This window comes from Pseudorasbora parva, chromosome 14 (genome assembly GCF_024679245.1).
Source record: "Pseudorasbora parva isolate DD20220531a chromosome 14, ASM2467924v1, whole genome shotgun sequence".
Taxonomy (NCBI): domain Eukaryota; kingdom Metazoa; phylum Chordata; class Actinopteri; order Cypriniformes; family Gobionidae; genus Pseudorasbora; species Pseudorasbora parva.
Genome location: NC_090185.1, coordinates 43,514,739 through 43,537,174, shown reverse-complemented (window position 1 = coordinate 43,537,174; position 22,436 = coordinate 43,514,739). Strand labels below are relative to the sequence as shown.

The 22,436-nt window shown below is 39.6% G+C and overlaps 1 protein-coding gene and 1 pseudogene across 1 annotated transcript; one reads left to right on the top strand and one right to left on the bottom strand.

Annotated features, from left to right (window-relative positions):
- Positions 1-9,923: 9,923 nt before the first annotated feature.
- On the bottom strand, positions 9,924-17,569 carry LOC137039798 (putative nuclease HARBI1; annotated as a pseudogene).
- A 330-nt stretch (positions 17,570-17,899) lies between these two features.
- Positions 17,900-21,741, top strand: LOC137039797 (uncharacterized). The gene is made up of 10 exons (XM_067415071.1): positions 17,900-17,904; positions 19,110-19,334; positions 19,431-19,625; positions 19,737-19,884; positions 20,256-20,413; positions 20,521-20,664; positions 20,755-20,974; positions 21,074-21,190; positions 21,271-21,422; positions 21,534-21,741. Exons 1-10 carry the CDS (start codon positions 17,900-17,902, stop codon positions 21,739-21,741), a joined length of 1,572 nt encoding a protein of 523 aa, XP_067271172.1.
- The last annotated feature ends 695 nt before the right edge of the window (positions 21,742-22,436 follow it).

The window sequence follows — 22,436 nt, the reverse complement described above, 5'->3', positions numbered from 1 at the left end:
CCCCGAACAGAAACTCTTCAGACCAATGAGAGTTTTTTTTACACCGGCAAAGATCGTTTATTCCAGCGCGCGTGCAGACAGGGTTGCCAAGTTTTTACAACAAAACCCACCAACTACTAGCCCTAAACAATAGCTTATCGGGGGGTTCTCCGGGGGGAAACGGTGTTTGGGGGTAAAATGTGTGTTATAGAAAAACAACCGAGGAAACAGTGGCGGCCACCCCTGGCGAACCCCACTAGCCATGGCGTAGGTTTGGGGGGGACGCTAGGTACTAGTCCAATCAATATTTAAAATAAGCAAAATGACAGACACATCCATGAACTAAAGGTAGGCCTATTGTTTTTTTAATGGATAATATAATATTCCATACATTATCAGAGCTTGACAGACTTACTTTTGTAGACATTAGAACGGTTAATTAATAGATTATAGCCTAACTAATTAATTCATCATTTAGCAGTTTGATATTTAAAAAAATATTTAGATTAAAATGAGACAAATAATTACATAATAATATAGTCATAATAGTAAATTAATAAAGAGGATTAAACATGTTTGAATTTCAGATTTGTCAGTAAAGTGGTTACTGGGTCAGAATGACTGCTTAAAGAGACAGTGCACCCAAAAATGAAAAATCTGTCATAATTTCCTCACCCTCAAGTTGTTCCAAACCTGTATACATTTCTTTATGTAGAACACATATGAAGACACATTCCTACCATGGAAGTCAATGTTGCCCCCAAAGCAAACATTTGGTTACAAACGTTCTTCAAAATATATTATTTTATGTTCAACAGAACGAAGAAACTCATACAGGTTTGGGACATCATGAGGGAGAGTAAATGATGACAGAGATTTCATTTTTGGGTGAACTATCCCTTTAAAGTACACCAATACAGGCTACTAAAGAGCTCTTCAGAAATAAATAAAATAATCAAAAGTAAAATAATTTAAAATGTGTTCTGTGGCAAGTTTACATGATTCCATGTTTATTGTTGAGCTGCTGTCATTGTTTCATTGTCACTCTTATCACTCTTATATTGCCAAGTTCATCAATTATTTTCAAAAACGGATTCAAAACTGATTTTGAAAAAAAAAAAACATGCGCACAAAATAACTTAATTTCAATATAAAAAGTGATTGTGGACTGGATATTTTTTGACCTTTTATCACAGTCTTGGACATGTCAAAGATTAGTACCAACACTGGCTCTGATGCATTGTTAGTTTGTGTGCAGCATCAGATTTACATTTTTTTAATCCCTCATTTATATGCAGTTATTATACTCTATACAAATGCCAGAAACTAAGCTTCTTCTTCAGCACAGGCCTATCTAAAGGGGTAGTGGTGCCACCTGGTTATCAACTGTAAAAATTACACATTTACCTCTTCCCAACTGGGAAAACCACCAACAATCAAGAATGCTTGAGTATATGGTGTCATGGCTTTCCAATCAAAAAATGAGGCTATAATGGAAGTCAATGGGGCAAAAACAGCCACGAACTGTAAATGAGGGAGGAAAAATCTGATGCTGCACAAAAACTAACAATGCATTAAAGCTAAAGTTGTTACTAATCTTTGACATGCCCAAGACTTTTATATATATATATATATATATATATATATATATATATATATATATATATATATATATATATATATATATATATATATATATATATATATATATATATTTAAAATAAGTCATTTTGTGTGTATGTTTTTTTCCAAATCCGTTTTGAAAATCATTTATGAACTTGGAAAATAAAGAGTATTATTATTTTGGTACTGGATAATTTGAAGAGAAGAGCCTCATAAATTAATAGACTTATTAATAAACTTTGCTCGCTCAGACAGCAACAGGTCAGCTCATGCCCGTCAGTCAACAATTTCAAAAGAAGTTAACGTTAGAAGACGAAGACTACTGGTAAGTAAATAAGTCAAAAATATTTTTTAGTAAAAGGCGACGGGGAATTATGTGTCGTGACGTGCTACAGGCCGGTTTACTACACCAGTAGAATACAATTCTGAAATTATGGTTTCTAGTTTTGGTGTGCCACCCCAAGATTTTAAGTGGCCCCATCTGGCCACCCCTATGAAACATTTCTGGAGGCGCCACTGCGGGGAAAAAAACGCGGACTTGGCAACACAGTAGTTGAGCTCTGTCTGTTGACATTTGACAATGCGTCGCTTCGTTGCTCTGATTGGTTGTAAGTCTATCCAATTGATGTCTTTCCTGGTTCAGTTGAAACACGCCCCATAATCACAGCCCAATGGAGCGGTTTCAGACTCATATTCTGACTCGAATTGAGTATGACCACGTCAGGCTAGTACCACACCACACCCGGAGGAGGTCCATATTCCAGGAGTAGGAATATAGTGTGGCCCCTTTAAGAGATGAGCGCTCCCTATTGAACTGCCGGTGTCATGACAAATCCTGTCCCCCTGTGAAATCGTGTCCGCTGGTAGCGGTTTTAAATGCCTGATCAAAAGTTGTTATACATGGTTCTGGACAATCAATTGTTTAAAAATAACTAAATAATAAACTAATAAACTATGAATTCATTGCCATACTAAGTACACACGCAAAACATTTATTTAAAATATTTAATTGATTGCTATAACGGGAGCAAAAACATGTTCTGAATGATATACTTATATAAGCACTTATAGCTTCAGTTATATACTACTAATATATGAAACATATGCTTTGTAAGACATTAAAGACTATTTTAACACAATTTAAACAGCAAAAATCAAAAGCGATTGTGTAAGAATTGTAATCAGGCTCTGAACAGAATACCTATTAAAATTTCTTTCAGCCAATAGAATCGCTCTGGGGGTCCTTGCGGACACGATTTCGCAGGGGGAAAGGATTTGTCATGACACCGGTATTTTATGTGTCAAACAGAAAATGTGCGCTGCGTTAATAAAAATAATGCAGTTAAAATGAATTTGCGTTAATGCGATATTAACGCCTTATTTTTGACAGCTTTTTATAAAAAGTTATTTTACAGTGTCCTTGTTACATACTTGTACTCATAATATTTACAATAGTATCAACATTAAAATATGCATAATTACCCAAACAAACCCTAACCTATAGTAAGTGCATGTAACTTACTTAATAAATATTACTCAGTACTTAAACATATAATTACACTGTAACAATGACACAGTAAAATACAGTTTAAACAGTGCCTGGCTATCATACGTTAACGTTACCTGTATATGTACTCCATCCACTTAACCAGAGAAACTCTCGAGTTATTGAACAGTGACCCATGGCGAATGGAGAGTGTAATTCTGCGATGAGTGTTTCTTCGACATGACCTAAGAAAACAGTGCAAAATATTAAAAAATCTAAGAAGGAGGTTCCCTAAAATTATGTTAACATTAACTAGGCTATCCAAATAACGAATTAAACTATGTGCCTGAAGTTAACTTACTTACCATATGTAACCATCACGTCCACTGTGTGTTGTAATCGTTCTCGGTTACTTTCGTAACCTCGGTTCCCTGAGAGAGAGGGAACGAATATTGCGTATGGGAAAAACTCCTTTTCTCGAGAATGTGAAGCAAAACTTTATTAATAAAGGTATCTATCTATGTAAAGCGCAGTGCAGCTGCACGGCCATAGCCCGCCGCGAGGAGCGTTCTGATTGGCCGGGCCGCGGCAACTGCAGGAACCTATGGTGCGGCGGCTGAGAGGAGCGAACCAATGGAGGCGCTCCAGAGAGACCACCGAAAAAGGGGGCAGCATCTGTTATTTCTGTAGTACATCCTTTAGTTATACAATTGTGCTCTTATCCACGCAAATTGTTTTAACCATTCATGAATGACAAGACAAAAACATCCTGACACACACACAACACTCAAAAAGACTTGCACGCCAGTATTGCGCTTGAACGAACAATAACACACACATTTATGCCAAAATATTTGTTTTGTCGAGGAACAGTCTTAAAGGGTTAGTTCACCCCAAAATTGTAATTATGTGATTAATGACACCCTAATGTCGCTCCACACCCGTAAGACCTCCGTTCATCTTCACACACAGTTTAAGATATTTTATATTTAGTCAGAGAGCGTATGCAAGTGTATGCACACTATACTGTCCATGTCCAGAAAGGGAATAAAAACATCATCACAGTAGTCCATATGAGACATCAGTGGGTTAATTAGAGTCTCTTGAAGCATCCAAAATACATTTGGGTCTAAAAATAACAAAAACTACGACTTTATTCAGCATTGGCTTCTCTTCCGGGTCTGTTGACAATCCGCGTTCATGACACTGCAGTGGCGCTGCTGACGTAAGACGCTGCTGACGTTTTATCGGGTGTGCCCAAGCTTCGTTTATAGTCTGACGGAGACGCACACTGTAAACAAAACAACCTTCGCAAACATGTCTAAGGATTTCCACACAGAGGAAGACTTGCATTGTTTTGCTCAGCCATGTTTATTTGAACACGAATACAAGGTGCACCCGATAAAACGTCAGCAGCGTCTTACGTCAGCAGCGCCACTGCAGTGTCATGAACGCGGGTTGTCAACATTTTGGGGTGAACTAACCCTTTAAATTAGTTAAATTAAATCTAACGAGTAAAGAGTACAGTAGTGAGAGAATGAAATGCGTGAGATCCTGTCAGCAGTTGCAGGTCTTAGTGGCAGCAGCCTATTTATCTCTGTCAGTAAAGTTAACCGAAGAACAAAGGGAACAGAGAAAATTACTCATTGCTCTTGACTAAAGAAAGCTTGTAGCGTACTAAGATTCATCTATTTTTAATTTATGCAGTGCAGTGTTTTTAAAACCTTATTCAATTCTTGTATATGATAGGAAAGGTACAGGTAAATATGACATTTATTATGTTTTTAAGTGAGAATTATTTTAAATTCTAGTATTTGAAGCCTGACAATTTTTTAAAATTTGGACTTTTTTAGTTTTCATCAAAACATTAGTATAAATTACTAATATCCGTGATACTGGCCTTCATATATGAAAACTGTGATACTGCTCATTTTCTATTACTTTTTCATAAAAAATCTGTTGTTGATATTACTTTGTTTATAAAGGAGGACATGAGGAGTCTTCCTCCTTGGAGGACAAAGACAAGCTGATGGTCATGGACCAGGCAATAAAGGCACTTGAAGAGGAACGAGATTTTCTCCGTCAAACTGTCCTAAAACTCTCAAGTTAGAAAGATATCTGTTTTGCTCTATTGACTGTTTTATTAAATAATTTAGAAATCACTGAATGGGATTTTTTTTAACTTCCACATCAATCATGAAATGCTGATTACTTTTCTAAACTTGTTTGACTTTTTGTCTCACTAAATGTGTTATTGTGTTCTTAGACAGAGGGGTAAAGACGAAAGTGAAGAAACTCTTGGACTCCAGCACTGAATGCAGCAGCAGTGGCACTGATGAGGAGTCCCTGAGTTCTTGCTCCTCTTCAGAGTCATCTGATTGCAACATTACTCGGAAGAAGAAAAGAGGTCATAAAAAGAAGACCAAGAGAGATACCAGGTCAAATACGAAGCACAGCGGTCCGTGTACCTTCGGACAATTCGTTTTTTCGTTTTTGTTTAAAAAGGAAAAAACGAAGAGACCGTTAGTTTATCCCATATTCAAACATTCTCGTGGACATAAAAACGAGTTTCAGTTTATTTTATTTATATTTTTTATTTTGTTTTCATCACACATTGTTCTGATGCATCAAATGAAAAAACAATAAAACCAAAAACGAAAAATTGAGGTTTTTAATGCACAAAGCGCGTATTAGTACACCGGAAGTATGCTGTATCCCTGGTTACTGGCGCTTGCAACAAACAAGGTGTCATTCATCAATCAAGATGGGGTCAGTCCTGGAAAATCACGCTGGAAACATAGTTAATATGATAAATAATGGAGCAACGTATTCTGATGTTTCCACTGCCTTGGCGTCCATTGGATTTGAAAGAGGCCGTTCTGTGGCCAGCATAAAGACGTTCCTTGGGGACCGCAACCTGGTAAAGAGAGGACATCTGTCGGATGATCATTTGGAGGTGGCAGTGGCCAGTTCTATTCGAGAGGTGAGTTGTTGTTTTTGTTTTTTATAATCCTGCTGCTGCCACTACTACTACTACTTGATGTATACTGTCCGCATGCAATTTGACATATCCGGTTTCATATTTCGTACAGACTGGAGCGTCTTTTGGCCGAAAAATGATGACGGGCTACCTGGCCTTAAAGGGACTCCGTGTTTCCGAATGCCGCGTTGGATCAGCACTGAGGCAGGTCCATCAACCTTACCACCAAGCTCGTTTACAGGTGCCTACTTCAAGTGTTGTTTCTTTTCAGTTTAATTGTGTAATAATGTATGCATTGTTTGATTAGTATTATTTCCTCATATCCCATGTGTGTGCGTGTGTGTGTATATATATATATGCACAGTATGTGTATAGTAAAATTGGGGTATGAGGAATTAATACAATACTAATCAAAACGAGAAACTCGTAATGTTTGGAGTTACACATGTGCAGTTGATGGGTACAGCTACAAAGTCGTTGGGCATGCAACCATGCCTGTCAAGAACAACCTTACTATCTATGAGGAGGTGTACAGGTTAGTTGGAAAAACCTCTGTAATAAGTAAATAGTATGAAATAAGTAAAAAAAATACAGCTGAATTAGTAAATTCAACTGTAAGGTTTTAGGATTTGAGTATTTTTTATTAACGCTTTCCTTACTGTATTTCAGACCAGCTGTTCTGTCCAATGGAATCTGGGACCAAGTACGTGTAGACTGTGGGAAAGAATTGTATTTATGTCTTTTTATGCAAGATATCCTAGCTGCATACAGATATAACACAGTAAGAGAGCCTTACAAGCAGACACCTTCAACAAAGGTGAGCATGTATTTTTTTTAAATAATTATTCTTTGAACCCTGTGGTAAACTAAGTTAATGTCTTTGATTCATATGTTCAGTACGCATAAAAGTGGTCGACTGAAAGATTGTAATTTTAAGTTTTAAATCAGAACCACAGGATTGAGCGTATGTGGCCGGAGATAAACAATCGGGTCAATTACCCTATTAAGGAGGCTTTGATTCAGCTGACTGATCAGGAAATGATTGACATGGAGGACCCCACCACTCGCTACTGTGTGTCTGAGCTCTCATGCCAGATAGGTCGTATTGGTGTAGGAAGAGTAGTGGACTCATGGAATGCCCACAGAATACCAGGTCTTCTGAATAGCAACCAGGTTTTTTTGCTTGTTTGTTTTTTGAGAAACAAACTAAAAGCACTTAATTTTTTGCAGGGAGAGGCGTTCCAAATACCTTGGGAGAAGGCGGTTGCTTCAAAAAGTTAAGTGAAGACCTGCTACCCAATTCCATAGTCGCTGCAAACATGTATTTACAAGAGATGGGATCCTCTCTGACCACACCAACAACATTTGGTATCTACCCTTTCGTAACAGAAGAGGACTGTGCATATGCAGAGCAGTCCTTTATTGATCAGTTTCCTGTCTGTCATCTGCAACAGTGTAATTAACAACAATTACAGAAATTTTCAGGAAGCAGTTATGTGCCTTATTAACATTACTCACAAATATTCAAATCCTTAAAGGTGGTGTATCTCCATGCACTCTTCGTGAAGATAGTGGAATTTAAATGTTAATTGATAATCTTTTTAAATAAGATTGTGGGTCTCAATTTGTGAACCAAATTTAGTGAATTAAGTCTACTTAAATAAACATTTCTATTTTTGTATAACCAGTAGCTGTAATTTGAGCAAATTAAAGTTTCTCAAGCATGTACTTGTTTGAACAAAACATTTATTAAACACACATTCATTGAATACATTTTCTTACCAATGAGAGAAGACAAATAAAATATCTTCAAGTTAACGCTCCTTAATTCTTTGCCCTGGAATGTATGCACAGCTGTGTAAATGTGTGGGATTTTACCACCTGGAACTTCTTCCCTGGAAAACAAACACCTTACCAATTCTAGTACAAGAACAGTATCTATAAGTTGGGATAATTTCACATAAAAAAACCAAAAAAAACAAAACAAAGTACAACCTGGTACGCTGTTGTACTGAAGATTTATTGTATAAACTCTGCTGCAGAACAAAGATAAGGATTTTACATTTGTGTGTAATTTCACACTCTAGAACACTTTTGCATGCTCCTTATCACATTAATTTATTTTCTTATCACATTTCAAACTAACTCGTTCACAACATCTAGAACAGTTGACAGACCAGCCACCCTGCTGATGTTTAGCACAGAGAACTCAGATCTGCACTTTAAGCATTGGTTTGATGTTAATGCCCATTCTTCAATGCAAGCTCTACACCCAATGATGCTCCGGCAACATTCTAGAGAGCTAGAGAGGAGCAATTAATGGACTGATAGACAACTACTCTGTAAGTGTTTGTAACTTTTCTCATTTGATTGTTTGTTTATTTGTTGTTGGATAAGTGTGTCTGTGTAGTGCAGAGGTGTGTATTATTAGTTTTGGTGTATTCTCACGGTGTGTGTGGGAGTTAGCATTTGTTGAGTTAGCATTTGTTTGGTCAATGCCACGTTGGGAGTGAGTTTGTTGGGGCGTGGCCAGCGAGGTATTAAAAGCCTCGTGTGTTTGTAACATTTTGGCTAGAGAGGAGCAATTTTTTGACTGATAGACAACTACTCTGTAAGTGTTTGTAACTTTTCTCATTTGATTGTTCATTTGTTGTTGGATAAGTGTGTCTGTGTAGTGCAGAGGTGTTTATTATTAGTTTTGGTGTATTCTCACGGTGTGTGTGGGAGTTAGCATTTGTTGAGTTAGCATTTGTTTGGTCATTGCCACGTTGGGAGTGAGTTTGTTGGGGGCGTGGCCAGTGTTGGACTTTTTTCCCCAAAGTCCTCCCCAAGTTCAATAATCGGCCAGGAGTCGAGTTATCAATCAAAAGTATACATTTATATTAAAGTAACAGCGAGTAAAAAACGTTTCTGAGCTCAGGATCCAGACCAGCAAAGACCTGCATCAGGAAAATCCTGATGACTTCTATGGCTGTTCTTGGATGAATTTCACAACTCTATCATGCATATTTTATATTCTTGTTCTTCATCCCCTTCTCCTTCTGTACCGTCTCCTCCAATTGGGGTGTCCCGCGTCATCAGTCTCCTGGCAGCATTTCTATGAAAATAGGTTAACACACACACACATACACACAAAGAAAGTACAGCTCTGGTATTTTCCATCTTGGAGATCCCCTACCCCCTCTGTCTAACCCTTGCTTGACCTCGTACCACGTCGTACCACCTATCCTTATCCTTAGTTTCGTTTCACACTCTTTATAGCGTCCTGCAAAAATCTCAGCACCTTCCCCAAATCTTCTGTACATTTGCAAGTTAAATCATCATAAGCAAATTGAAGAACAACTCAATTCATAATGAACAACACTCAATCGTTAATACTTCATGGTGAAAAACACAATTAATACTGTATACTTAATACTTTATACTGTGAATCATAATATGCCACATGACTAATACTTCATATCCTAATATGCGACTACATGAAATTAATGAACATATCCTTGAAATAAATGAAAATATCCTTCAATCCCCTCTCTTGATCTCTTATCAAAGAGATCACATCATCTCCACTTCTCTTCATATCATCACATTCCACCTCTGCTCCCAGAATTGGCATTGCATAGGCTGGAGGTCGGTCATCCTTCCTTTCAATTGCAGCCACAATCATCCTGTTACAAAGAGACCTTATGCATGGTATACAACAACATCCACATGTTACAATTATTCCCAAAAATATTCCCAGGGAAGAAATTACCGAAATGATTACCCCCTTCCAATTTCCAAACTTGTTAGTCATCCATTTGTCCACTGGGTTATCTATACCAGAGTGTTTCTTAATTTCACTTGACAAAGCCCTCAATCCTTGACAAAGCCCTCAAAGCCCAAACCTAAGGCCTTAGTCACACTACCATCAGGAGCAGTATTGTTTGGAATGAAGGTACAGCACATCTCTCCTATCATAGAGCACACTCCTCCCTTTTCTGCTAGTAACATATCCAAGGCCATACGATTCTGCATTGCGATTAATGAGGTCAGAGCTAGTTGTTCTGCCAGTCCTTCCACCTCATCCCCTCCATCTTTTAGTCTAATTACCATCTTATTCATCTTTTTCTTGTCCCATCCATCATCATATCCTCTAAACAGGGAGAGTCTAAATAAGATATTATTAGGTTTCCAGTGTGAGCTTAGTACCTTCGTTACAAACCCTGGTTTGGTGAACCAACTAATGTCATGCCATGTATGGCACCATGGCCCAGATGGTGCTAAAGTGGTAGAGGGCCATAGGCAACCATATACATCGTACCCCCTCCAGGCTATCGGAGTTTCTTCACAATCAATAACTTCGCATAAGTCAAATTCCCACATGGCATCTTTCCCCTTCATCTTTTCTAACACTAGCTTTACTCCCCCTGGATGGTTCACTTCCTGAGTTACCTTATCTCTTTTGTTCTTACCGTCCTCCTTTTCATAGTATTTTTCTACGATACCAAATATGGTCCCTACTAGTATTATGGCCAAAAGGGTTACCATTCCCAGCACTTTCCAATTTTCCCACAGCCTCATTGTCATTGTTGGTTGAGGATGAGTCTTTGAAACTCCGAAACACTCTGGTCACTGTTGACACAAAATTATAACAAACAAAACAATTAGTAATATCCTTAAGCAATATAAAACAATGAGTAAAAATACTGAATAATTTGTTATGGAAAAAAATGTTAATTTTTTTTTTTTTACGATCACCAAATGAACCCAAAAATGTCTCCTTTTTTTCCTTCTTCCCTTCTACTTCAATAGGCTATACACCGTGATCTTTATCTCTGTCCCTTCAAACACTTCCCCCAATATCTTGATTACTTCTTTAAATTCCAATTTGTCTAACCCGCAGCCTAACCGTGGTACTGACACACTTTTCACTCCGTTCTCCACGCACCACTCTCTCAGTTCTACTAGGCTCTCTGTGAGTGTACTGTACGAGGGCAAGCCAGTACACCAGAACTTAGTCACTACACCAGAACTTAGTCACTAAGTGGAAAACAATCCTGTCTCCCTCTCTTGTTACTGCACACTGTCCAGGTTGTTTTCTCTGCTGTTTTATTTTGAACACCCAGTATCTCTCACAAATTTGTTTTGCTATCCCTGCCCCCAATGCACAGTCTACACTTATACAATGAGCAATTGGCTCTGATTCAGGTGTTTCAAAAATGTCTCCTGTTTTGAATTGTATGTTAGAGTGAGTTGGTGTGATGTTCAATTGAGTTACTGTGTCTGTCAGTTGTGGTGCCAAACCCATGTCCTCAGAATTGTCAGAAATCTGAGGGGAAAAAACACTTATCAAAGAAGTTAGTTTGTCAAAAAAATGGTTTAGCAGTCAGTGTTAGTGTATCTCCACACGGAAGTCCTGCTGCTGGACCCGGAAATTGTCGGCCAGTCAATAACTCGTATGGGGTGAACCCTGCACATCTGTTAACAGAGGAACAAATAGTCATTAGTTCAATTGATAAGTCATTTAGCCAGTTCAGGCCTGTGGACGCAGATATTTTCTTGTATAGTATTGATCATTCACAGCCTCAACTACAGCATACCCTGCACATAAAGACCCTGAGGTATGTCTGTAACAGCAGCTGTCAGTAAACAGCTCCATCACCCCTTCTTCTGTCAACTTGTCTGCCTTTAAGTCTGGTCTAATTTTTGAAACCACTTCAGTAATTGGTGAGCAGTCATGTGACTCCCCTTCACACATCAACTCTGCCATATTCACTCCCTCATGTGTATAGCTGATGTTAGTGGCTGTCAAAATTTTCATCATACGTCTTTGTCTCAATGGTGAGAAACTGAATGATGCAGAGCGGATGAACCACACCACAGAATGACTGGTCAATATTGTCAATTGGTGACCCATGACAATATTGGAACTTTTTCAACTATCTTGGCCAATCCTGCGACAAACCTAGAACATGGTGGTTGTCTCTGTTCTACCGGATCAAGCAGCAGAGTTATGTATTTCAAAACCCTCCTGCTATCCTGTGCTTTCTGGAATAAGACACTATGTGCACTTTGACCTGATTCTGACACGTCTAGGTAGAACTTCTTTGAGTAATCAGCACTCTGTAGATTTGCTGCCATGGATAGCTTTTGTTTCAATTCTATGAATGATTTTTCCCCTTCTGTAGTCCATTTCAATCGGGCCTTTGGATTTCTCATGCCCTCATCATTAATCATATGCCTTAGCGGTTCAGTCAGGAGTGCATACATGGGGACATAGTGCCTGCTTTGGGTGATTCAAAATTAATTTTCTGTGATTTGCCGACAGTCCACTACCCCCAGCCGCAATTGTTCGTCCCAGGAAGGTAACCTGCCGTCTGCACACCTGTACCTTATACTTACTGACCTTAAAGCAAGAGTCCATCAGCTGTTTTAATATCAAATATATATATATTTTTTCCTAAACAATCTTTCCTTGTTGTGGCAGCTAATAACAGGTCATCTGCTGTGTCTGTTATTGTACCAATTTTCCTGTTCTGAAGTTAGTAAAACTGAGCCAACTATACCCCCTTTTCCCTATCAATAACCCTTGTCCTTTTACTTCCCATTTCTGTCCCTCTATTAGACTAAAATGATGTCCCACCCTGTCATAATTTAGGGTGCAATAAAAGGGTCTGGCGGGGGTATGTACGTTTCTAAACTTGAAATCCAGGCTTTCCAGAGGTTGTATGCTGCAATCAAACTATCAGGCTTAACCCCCACGTCCAGCTCCACCCAGTATATATCAGCCCCCTCCCCTTCTTTTGCTGGGGTCAGTAGCCATTGACCATTTTGGCTTGCCACCAACCCCTTCTTTTGAACAATTATGAATCGTACCGTTTGGGAAGGAGATGATTATACCATCGGGTGAACACAAAATGCTGGCTCCTAATTTGATTAACAAATCTCTGCCCAACAACGGCACAGGGGCCTTTGTGGAGTAATGAACGTTATGACGGAGCCTTTTTTTTTTTCTAGGCCAAGTTTCTGCCTCCCCAGAGAACCCCATGATTTCAATTATTTTGTCAGTCAACATGTCAGCTGTCACTGCTTCCTCCAATGACAGTTGAGTATGTGGCCTCAGTGTCCACCAGGGCCTTCAGTGGCCTTCCATTGACCATCATTTGCAGTAGGGCCTCTGCCTTTGCCCCCTGCAGGTTCTCTGTGGGCCTCGTCAATAAGTTTCCGCATTCTCCCCCAGATCCCACACCGGGAATTGTGTGGGCATCTGATTCTCAACTGGGTATTGAGCTGGGGAGGAAAGGAAACCATTAGGGCCTGGTCGTCTGCCTCGACTATTACTGCCACCTCTAAGAGGACCCCATCCCCCTGCAGGTGCAGCCCCTTGCATTGGACATTAATTTCTCCAATGATTCATATCTCCACACACAAAGCACCCCATTGGGTTGACTGCAGCATAACCACCTCCTCTGCCCCATTGTCCCCGCCCCCTATTGTATCCAAATCTTCCTCCCCTCGACTGTATTAAGTATTGTGGGGTGGTCAATTAACCTGTCATTGCGGATGACGGACCAGTTTTTGCTGTACTATCTGTTGATTCATCTGAATATCTTTTGGATTTTTCTTATTTTTTTCTTATTTTTTGTTTCAATAGCTGGAGTTTAAATTTTTCCACTTCCCCACTTTCATTGTCTTCCTTTTCCATCACTCTATCTGTGTAATGCACAAAATGCCTCACCCAAACTTCTTCTGTGGCCACTGGAATATCTGGGTTATTATTCATAGCCTGTTGTATGGCTTTGGGAACTCCTCCTAATACAGCTGCCCTAAACATTTCTTTGGTAAGCTGTGTTGCATTCTGACTCTCCTCCACCTGTGACTCCTATTCAGCCTCATACCTGTGCAGGTATGCAGAGGCCGACTCAAGTTCAAGTTCAAGAGTTTTATTTGTCACATACACAGTTATACAGAATACAACCGGCAGTGAAATGTAATCAGGTCCGCTCAATGGACAGCAAATAACAATTAACAAAAAAAAGCACAATAAATTATAAAATAGGAATAGGATAAAATAGGAATAGGATAAGGTGCTATATATATACATATGTAGAATTATGAATAAATCAAGTAAAAGAAATAAGAGATGTGGAATAAAATAAGTGAGATAAAGTAAACTGGAGACTATAAAAGTAAATACGTGGATAACAGAAGTGCAGGAGTGTAATGTGCAAACAGCATTATAATGAGTAGTTACATGAACACAAGAATAAAGTGCAGTGCAATATCAGTGTGTGAGTTTGTTAGTACTGAGTGAGGTGGAGTTACATGTTGTTAAGTGACAGCGTTCAGGAGTCTGATGGCCTGTGGGAAGAAACTCCTCCTGAGTCTCTCAGTTTTGGCCATCAGGCTACGGAAGCGCTTACCAGAAGGCAGCCGGGTGAAGTGGGAATTTCCCAAGAATACATGCTCCGAATCCAAGGATAAATAGCTTTGAAAATGAGTGTATTATACAAGTTCACAAGTGCTGATTTCAGTTGTGTGATGAACATATCAGGGGGGTATTCCAGAAAGCTTGGTTAACTTACCATTTGATAAACTATAACCTCTGGGTTGATTTACCCCAAACAGGCATACCATGAGTATGTCGGTTCCAAAACACCTGAGAAGAGTTAGTTTAATCAACCGCTGACTGGTTACCCAGAGTTAATGCGCGTGCACGGTGCATGTATAAAGACATTTTCAATGGATCGCCGATTTCACGAGTCACCATGGAAACTCAAAGTGAAAAAAAAGAGAGCGGCGTATTTCACAGAGGCGGAGTTGGAAGTTTTAATGCATGCTTATGAGGAGTTTAAGCCAATAATATTAAAAAGAAGCAAGACAGCTGCATCGGTTAAAGCAAGAGAGTTGGCTTGGCAAAAAATAACGGACAGAGTAAATGCGTGAGTGTATTAAATTACATATTTGGTTTTGGCTCCCGTTTTATTGAAATGCAAAATAATGAAGTATGACTTATACATCCTTTTGAATATGTTTAATCACTATGAAAGCATTTACTTTTCCTGCCATTTATTTCTTTAGCTTGAAATAATAATGTATATTTCTTATTTAATAAGGTGTAATCCTTCTGGAGCCACAAGAACTTTAAGCCAAGTCAAAATGAAACACAAAAACATTCTGCAAAAAGGTAATATTTGATTACCCAATTACTGAACTATTATTATAACAGGATTTAGTATATTCATTCTGTCATGCAGCTAACAGAAAGAAGACTGAAGCCCGTCTAACTGACGGGGGGCCAGCACCACCTCCCCTCACCCCATCTGAGGAGCTGGCTCTGTCCCTTAATAAAGGCCGACCAGTGGTTGCTGGCATTCCAGGGGCAGTTCATCACACATACTATGCACCACAAGTGATGGTGAAAAAAGGGTGACATGTAAGTTTACCTCTATGATTTGTTTTCATTTTTTGTCCTGATAAATTACTATCTCACTTAAAGGCTTTTTGAACAAGATACATTTTTTTATGTAGGCTTATTTTATTTAACTGCATATGATGTATTATTTTCTTAGATAATATTGAGAATTTAAAGGGTTGTCTGTTCTTATAGATACTGATGGACGGATTGTGTTATTGGACTCTCCAGAAAGAACACAGCTGTCACAGTTGTAAGTGATTTGTTGTCAGGTTCTTTTAGGTTTTTTGTCCCAAATAATGTATACTTGAATATTTGTCTTGTAGGATGAAGATGATGATGTTGATGATGAATAGACCACATCTGCTGTGACAGAAGTGGACAATGCTGGTAGATCCACTGAGGTATGATGCATACCATTATGATGTATGGGCCCTTTTTGCATTAGAGTAACAAACTGTCATTGTCCTTTCATAGTACATACCTAGGGATTTGCCCACAGATGAGGGTCCTTCAGCCTCAGCACACAATCTAAGCAGGGTAAGAATTTGTGTCCATGTGTCCATATTTGAATTTTATTGTCTGACCAAACAATCTCATTTATTACATTTTTCCACCTTAGTTGCCAGCAAAGGAGCTGTATAAGGTCCATCTTCAAAAACAAATAAGAAAAAGTGACATGGAGATGGACCTTATACATCTATCTATCTGTATGTGTAAAGCAATAAAAATAAAAAACATTTTAATGAATTTTACTTTTATTGTTTTTCAGGAAATGAAGAAATAAACTGCCTGGCAGACCAGTGCAAAAAAAACTAATAAAAGTTATTTTGACAAATCCTGTCTCTCAACAGTCTTCCGTCTCTGTTGGCCTCTAAAATCTGTCGGTGTTCCTCTGGGCCATCTTCCTCAATACAAGGAGGGTGGCTCTCTCCTCTTATAGTGGCAATATTGTGAAGCACAACACAAGCCACAATAATGTCGCATGCCCTCTCTGGACTAACCCGGAGCCCACGCAGACACTGAAACCGAGATTTGAGGATCCCTATAGTCATCTCCACCTTGGCCCGTGTTCGGCTGTGAGCCAGGTTAAACCGTGTCTGTGGTCCAGGCTCAGGTTCAGGGTAGGGTGTCATTAAATAGGGCAGACAAGGGTATCCTCTTTCCCCCAGCAAGTAACCATTGTACTGTCCTGTAATGATTGAAGTGTACAACACAAATATAGTAAAAACAAAAAAACAAAAATTGTATAAAGCAAATCATACCCTGCTGAAATGTCTGGCATAATGATGACTCGCAGAAAATTCTGGCATCATGCACAGATCCTGGCCATTTTGCCTCGACATTGGTGATGATTTGGGTTGCCTCACATATTACCTATAGTTAGTGGAAAAAGTAATGACTTTGATGATTTTAAGAAGGGGAAAAAATTAAGTTGTGACCTGCACATTGATACTATGAATAGATTTCCTATTAACATAGTCTCCCTCATTTATTAAAGGAGCTTTAATAGGAATGTGAGTGCCATTAATGCACCCAATTACATTTGGAAACCCTGAAACAGAAAGTTATGGAAGTATGAAGTGTGTGCATAATGAATACATGTATAGATATTAATAATATGACTAAATATTACATATGCGTCATATATTTTACTACAAAGGACAAACCTGCCACTCTGTGGAATTCGTCTTTAATAACAAGCAGAGGTTTATGGCCAGGGAATTGTACAAACGTGGGTAACAACTGTTTAAGTGCCAGACACACTGTACGAACGGCTCTACACACAGTTGCCTTTCCCACATGCTCTGAATCGCCCACCCTGTACAAAAAAATGGCCAGACGCAAAAAACCCAAGTGCTATGCACAGAATGTTTTCTGTTCTAAGCGCAGAGCCGCGGTTTGTCACATTTGCGATATGCGGTTTTAAAAGACGTGTTAAATAAACGAATGAATCTTTTGAAAAACGATAACGCTCTTTTAAATATTCATTAGGGTATGCAAACACATCAATACGCGGTCTTATAACCCTCTCCCGACGAAAAAAACCTCGTATAATTTGTGCTTCTACGTCCACAGGATCCTCGTCAAAAGAGCACGCCATGCTCACCAACCTTCTGAAACGAAGTTACACTGAAACATAACCAGCTCTCAAGCAGGTTATCTTCAGAGAGTCAGTTGCTATGGTGACATACATACCCAGAAAGTGACCTCTGTTTTTGGAACCGAACGTTGAGGTTATCCACGAACTTACCCTTAAACATACCCAGGTATTTCACATAACCTGCTTTTTGGAATACCCCCCAGGGCTTGTGAACTTATTTTGTCAATAAAAGGGATAACTAAAATAACATGAGATTTTTTGTCCTGTTTTCCGTGGGAATTAATCAAGATTAAGTGAGTTGAAGCTTAAGAGAAGCAAAATGATCTGCCAATGAGGTAAGAAAAAAAAACTGTTAATTCAAACATAAACTTTAACAAATCAAACAGAGATTGTATTTGTTTTACCCCCATTGGCAGATCATTTTGTGTCAGGGTTCTGTCACTTCGGTCTAGCTTTCTCTTGGTTTGGTGACAGAGTCCTGACACTCCTGTATTTTGTCTTGTCTGAGCGTGCAGCTTTGAGCATGCTCGAGCTGCGTGCTCTTCTGTCCCTGTCATTTTCTGTGTGGGGCGTGGTGTTCGGGTCCCGGCACTTCTGTCTAGTTGGGTTTCGGTTTTGTGTTGGGATTCGGACATTCATGCTCCTTGTGTTTTGTCTTATGTTGTGAGTGCACGGGATGAGCATTCGCTCATTCTTGTGCACTCTGTGTTGTGGTGTGTGTGCGCTGTCCTGTCTGTGTGTTTTGTGTTGTGTAGCATGCAGCTGGTGTTTTACTTGCTGCATGCTTTCTTGTTGTCATGTTTCGTGTGAACATGCAGTTTATGAGTTTTCATTAACTGCATGTTCATGTCACGTTTGGTGTGAGCACATGTTCATGTCTTTCTTTGTCCCATGTGCTCTCATGTCGATTGTCTAACCCCACGCACCTTGTTTCCTGATTATTGGTTCATTTGCCCCACCTGTCTTCTCTCATTACCCTCGGTTGTTTGCTCCCCATTTAATCTCCTTGTGTTTGCAGTCCTGTGCTGGATCGTCGTCAAACCTTCCTCGTCAAGCATTCCTCATGGTGTCCTGCTCGTCAAGTCAAGTCTTGTTTTTCCCCCTCGGGGTTGTTTTGTTTGCCTTGTTTTATTTTATTTAATAAACCTTCTGATCACTCATTGCTGCATTTGAGTCCTCTTTCAGTGTACCCTGACAATTTTGCATTTTTTTTTTTTAAATTAAAAAAGTTTTCTTTTTTTATTTCACCAGAAAACAAGACATCTAATTTTATTTTAGTACTTTAGTAAATGGATCTTTATTGAATAAATGTTTGATATTTGGACTGGAAATAAGCAACAACAAAAAACTAAGAAAGAAAAGCACTTTTTTTTTTCCTGTGACAAAATGCTTTAAGGCCAGGCACATTTGCAGCTTGGCTCTGAAAATTTTATTTTATTTTACATTTAGTAAAACAAAAAAAAGAATAAGTTTGTTTTGTTTTTTACAATTGTTCTTTAGTAGTAAAATAACCGTTTGTTTTGTTTGTTTGTTCATACAGTGCATTCCACAGCAGGATTTACTTCCTCTGCCCTCACTGCAAGAAGGCTCCGCGCACTCTCCCTGGCCATCTCAGGACGGCCTGTATGAAGGGAAGCTCGGAAGAGGACATCCGAGCGACCGTTATACAGGCCAAAAAAGAAATGGCGGATTTCTCCCACACCGGCCGGTTCTGGGAGTACCAGACGATTCGTGAGATTTGCGGAGCTGCTAATCCTCTGGCTAGGTGTGTAATTAACCATTATACCTGACTACACTGTCCTCTTGAAGTACAATACTCCATATTCCATCAAATGTGTATTCACTGTTTTTCTTTTCTTAGCTTGTTGGAGGAAATGACACGGAAAGGCTTGGTAGTGAGGAACGTTCCACCCCTCCTTCCTGCTCCAACTTGCATTCCTCAGAGCTCCACGCGGGTTGCTGAGCGTGCCACGCCGGATGCTGAGCGTGCACCAGCGGCTCTGGAGCCAGAACCAGAGTCAGTATCTGATGACAGCTCTGAGGAGAACTATCAGAGGTAAAGGTTCACTACATCCTTCACAGAAAGCAGATGCAGCGATTGTACCTTGTGATCATTACTTGTGAACATATGCACAATCAAATGACCACCTGGTTTATTTGATTTCAGCTCTGGGGGGCCGAATTGGACCTCTGATGTTCGGGTGGAGATGGCAAGAAAGGGCCTCTATAAGAAGCACTCCATCGCCCACCCTCTGCTTCAGGGGTTCTTTGTCTACTTGAGTGTGGACTTGGGAAACAAACGGAGCAAACAAGAGGTAATTGAAAAGAAAAGATAGCTTTATATATCTCACAAACATACACACATACACACACAGAAAAATAAATAAATCAATTTAAAGAAAAAATAGTTTACACTCAATTTTAAGGTGCCATTGTTACAGTGTAGTTATATATGTAAGTACAGTGTAATATTAACACATTTACTCACTATAGTATTAGGGCAGGGTTAGGATTTAGATGAGGTTTATTTGCATTTAATTATGCATAATTTACTGGTACTCACTGTTAAATAAAGTGTTCCCAAAATGTAGTTTGGTTCCCCCCCATAAAATGTGTGTTGTGGTCACATGGTAAACTGTTTCACTTTCAGCCCTGCAGATTTTTAATGTGTAATGTATAATTACAGGTGGAAAATGTGTCCCGCTTCATGTTCTTCATGGACCCTAATGAGCCGAGCCTGTCGTTTGTTCGAGAAGTGGAGAAGGTGCGAGAGTACTTTAATGTACTCACACACACCCAGCTCGCCAAACAGACAGTGCTCAATTATTGGAAGAGTCTCAAGAGGTGAGGACTGTTTAACGTAACAAACACACATCACGCAACTGTCAACTGATCATTATCAGATAGGCTGTCTTCTGGCTGTAACAATCATTTCTTTCTCTCTCTTTAAGGTTCATGAGGTACACCATTACTTCCACCAGCCTTCAAAGCAAGGACAAAACTCTCTACATGGATTGTAAAGACTTTATTGATCCTTTGGACGGCATACGGGCGGGTATGTCGAAAAAAGTAAATAAGGAGCTGACACAAAAACGGTATGTATTTAAAAAAAAAAAAAAATCATTCCTTTTTAACGATTGCACGTAAATCACAGGTGAGCTAAACATTACTATTTTATTTCTCAGATACCGGGGTTACGGAAAGGAGAAGCTGCCAGCAGACTGTGTGGCGATCCTCGATTTAGCAAAAACTGACTTCCTGGCACTAATAGGGAAACTACAGGGTCCAGCAGCCGTTTCCGGGGAGCTGCTTGAGAAGAGCGACCGCCTTCTAATCCTCTATTATTTGGAGGCAATTATTATGCTCAAGCTCCTCCAGCGGCCTGGAGTAGTTACCAATATGACAGTACGTGTATTTTAATAGCCTTCTTTATTAATTTTGTTCATTGTACCTTTTGTTTATTAGTGTTCCTGTCATTGAATGTGCACGTCTGTGTGTTTGCAGGTTGAGGAATGGCAGGGAAGAACCCGCTTTCCAGAGGGCTCCTGTATTGCCGTAAAGGAGCATAAAACGGCTGCGTCACAAATCGCAGAAGTTCCCCTGACCACTGACCAGGACCTTGTACGTGTGTATTCAAAATTACGTTATAGCCGTGTGTGTGTGTTTGTGTGATTTTAAATGTATGTTTTTCTTTTCCCCAGTGGTTCAGCCTGTATTTCAATCACATTCGGCCGGTGATGCTCCAGGGGTCCAGGTCAGGGGACGATGCGACGGCAGAGGGACAATTCTGTGTGTCAAGCAGTGGAAGGCCGATTCACAATCCCTGCAATGACCTGTACAGACTCCATGCAAAGTAAGTGCCATTATGCATATCTGTATTTTTTTTTCACTCAATCTAAAGTACACATTTGTACACACATGTTCCTCTTGTTCTGTTGCATTGTAATGTGGCCCTGATTTCTAGGTACAAAGTGCCACCAGTGTCCAGCGGTGACGCCAGGATGGCATTTGAAACGGCTGCGAAAAACCTGCCGGAGTTGGAGCGGAATGCGGTGGCTCGGCTGTTGGGACACACTCCCGAGACAGCCGAGAAGCACTACCGGATGCGGACTCCGGCGGATGCTTTCCTGGCGCAGCGTCTGGTTGAAAATATTACTGGAAAAACACAGTGAGCTAAATGAAATCTAGTGGACGAGCTGATCGTTATGTTTAATGTTTCTACTTAAAGCTATCATTCTTTGACACTGTCTTTACTGTTTATTCACTGAACTTGTAGAAGTGAGTGTGCAGCGTCCACAAGCAGGGGACAGCCGGTTTATGTTTCTGATGTACCTCCTCCAAAAAGGGCAGGGTAAGCTAAATGAAATCTAGTGGACGAGGGCTCCGATGGTCGGTCAGGCTAGATGGGCGGATGGGTCACCTGCCTGGATGGATTGTTTAATGTTTCTATTTAAAGCAATCATTCTTTGACACTGTCTTTACTGTTTATTCACTGAACTTGTAGAAGTGAGTGTGCAGCGTCCACAAGCAGGGAACAGAGAGTGGATGCTTCTGACAGTTCTCCTCCAATAAGGGCACGCAGGGATCCATATAAGTGTTTTGTGATGCTCCACAGACTTCCCCAAAGCTGAACCAGAGTCTTATATTGTGTATTATATTGTTATTAAAATACAATTTCACAGTACAGTTATTGTTGTCGTTGTTATTTTGCTGTTTTATTCAATTTATTCACAGTTCCAGGATACCACTTTAGTGGATGAACATAATGAAGTGTTTTTATATATTAATATGATATGGTGTATTGCATTGTTATCTTAAATATGCTGTACACAAATCAAGTAGAAGAGAAAGACACAATCGCTATTGA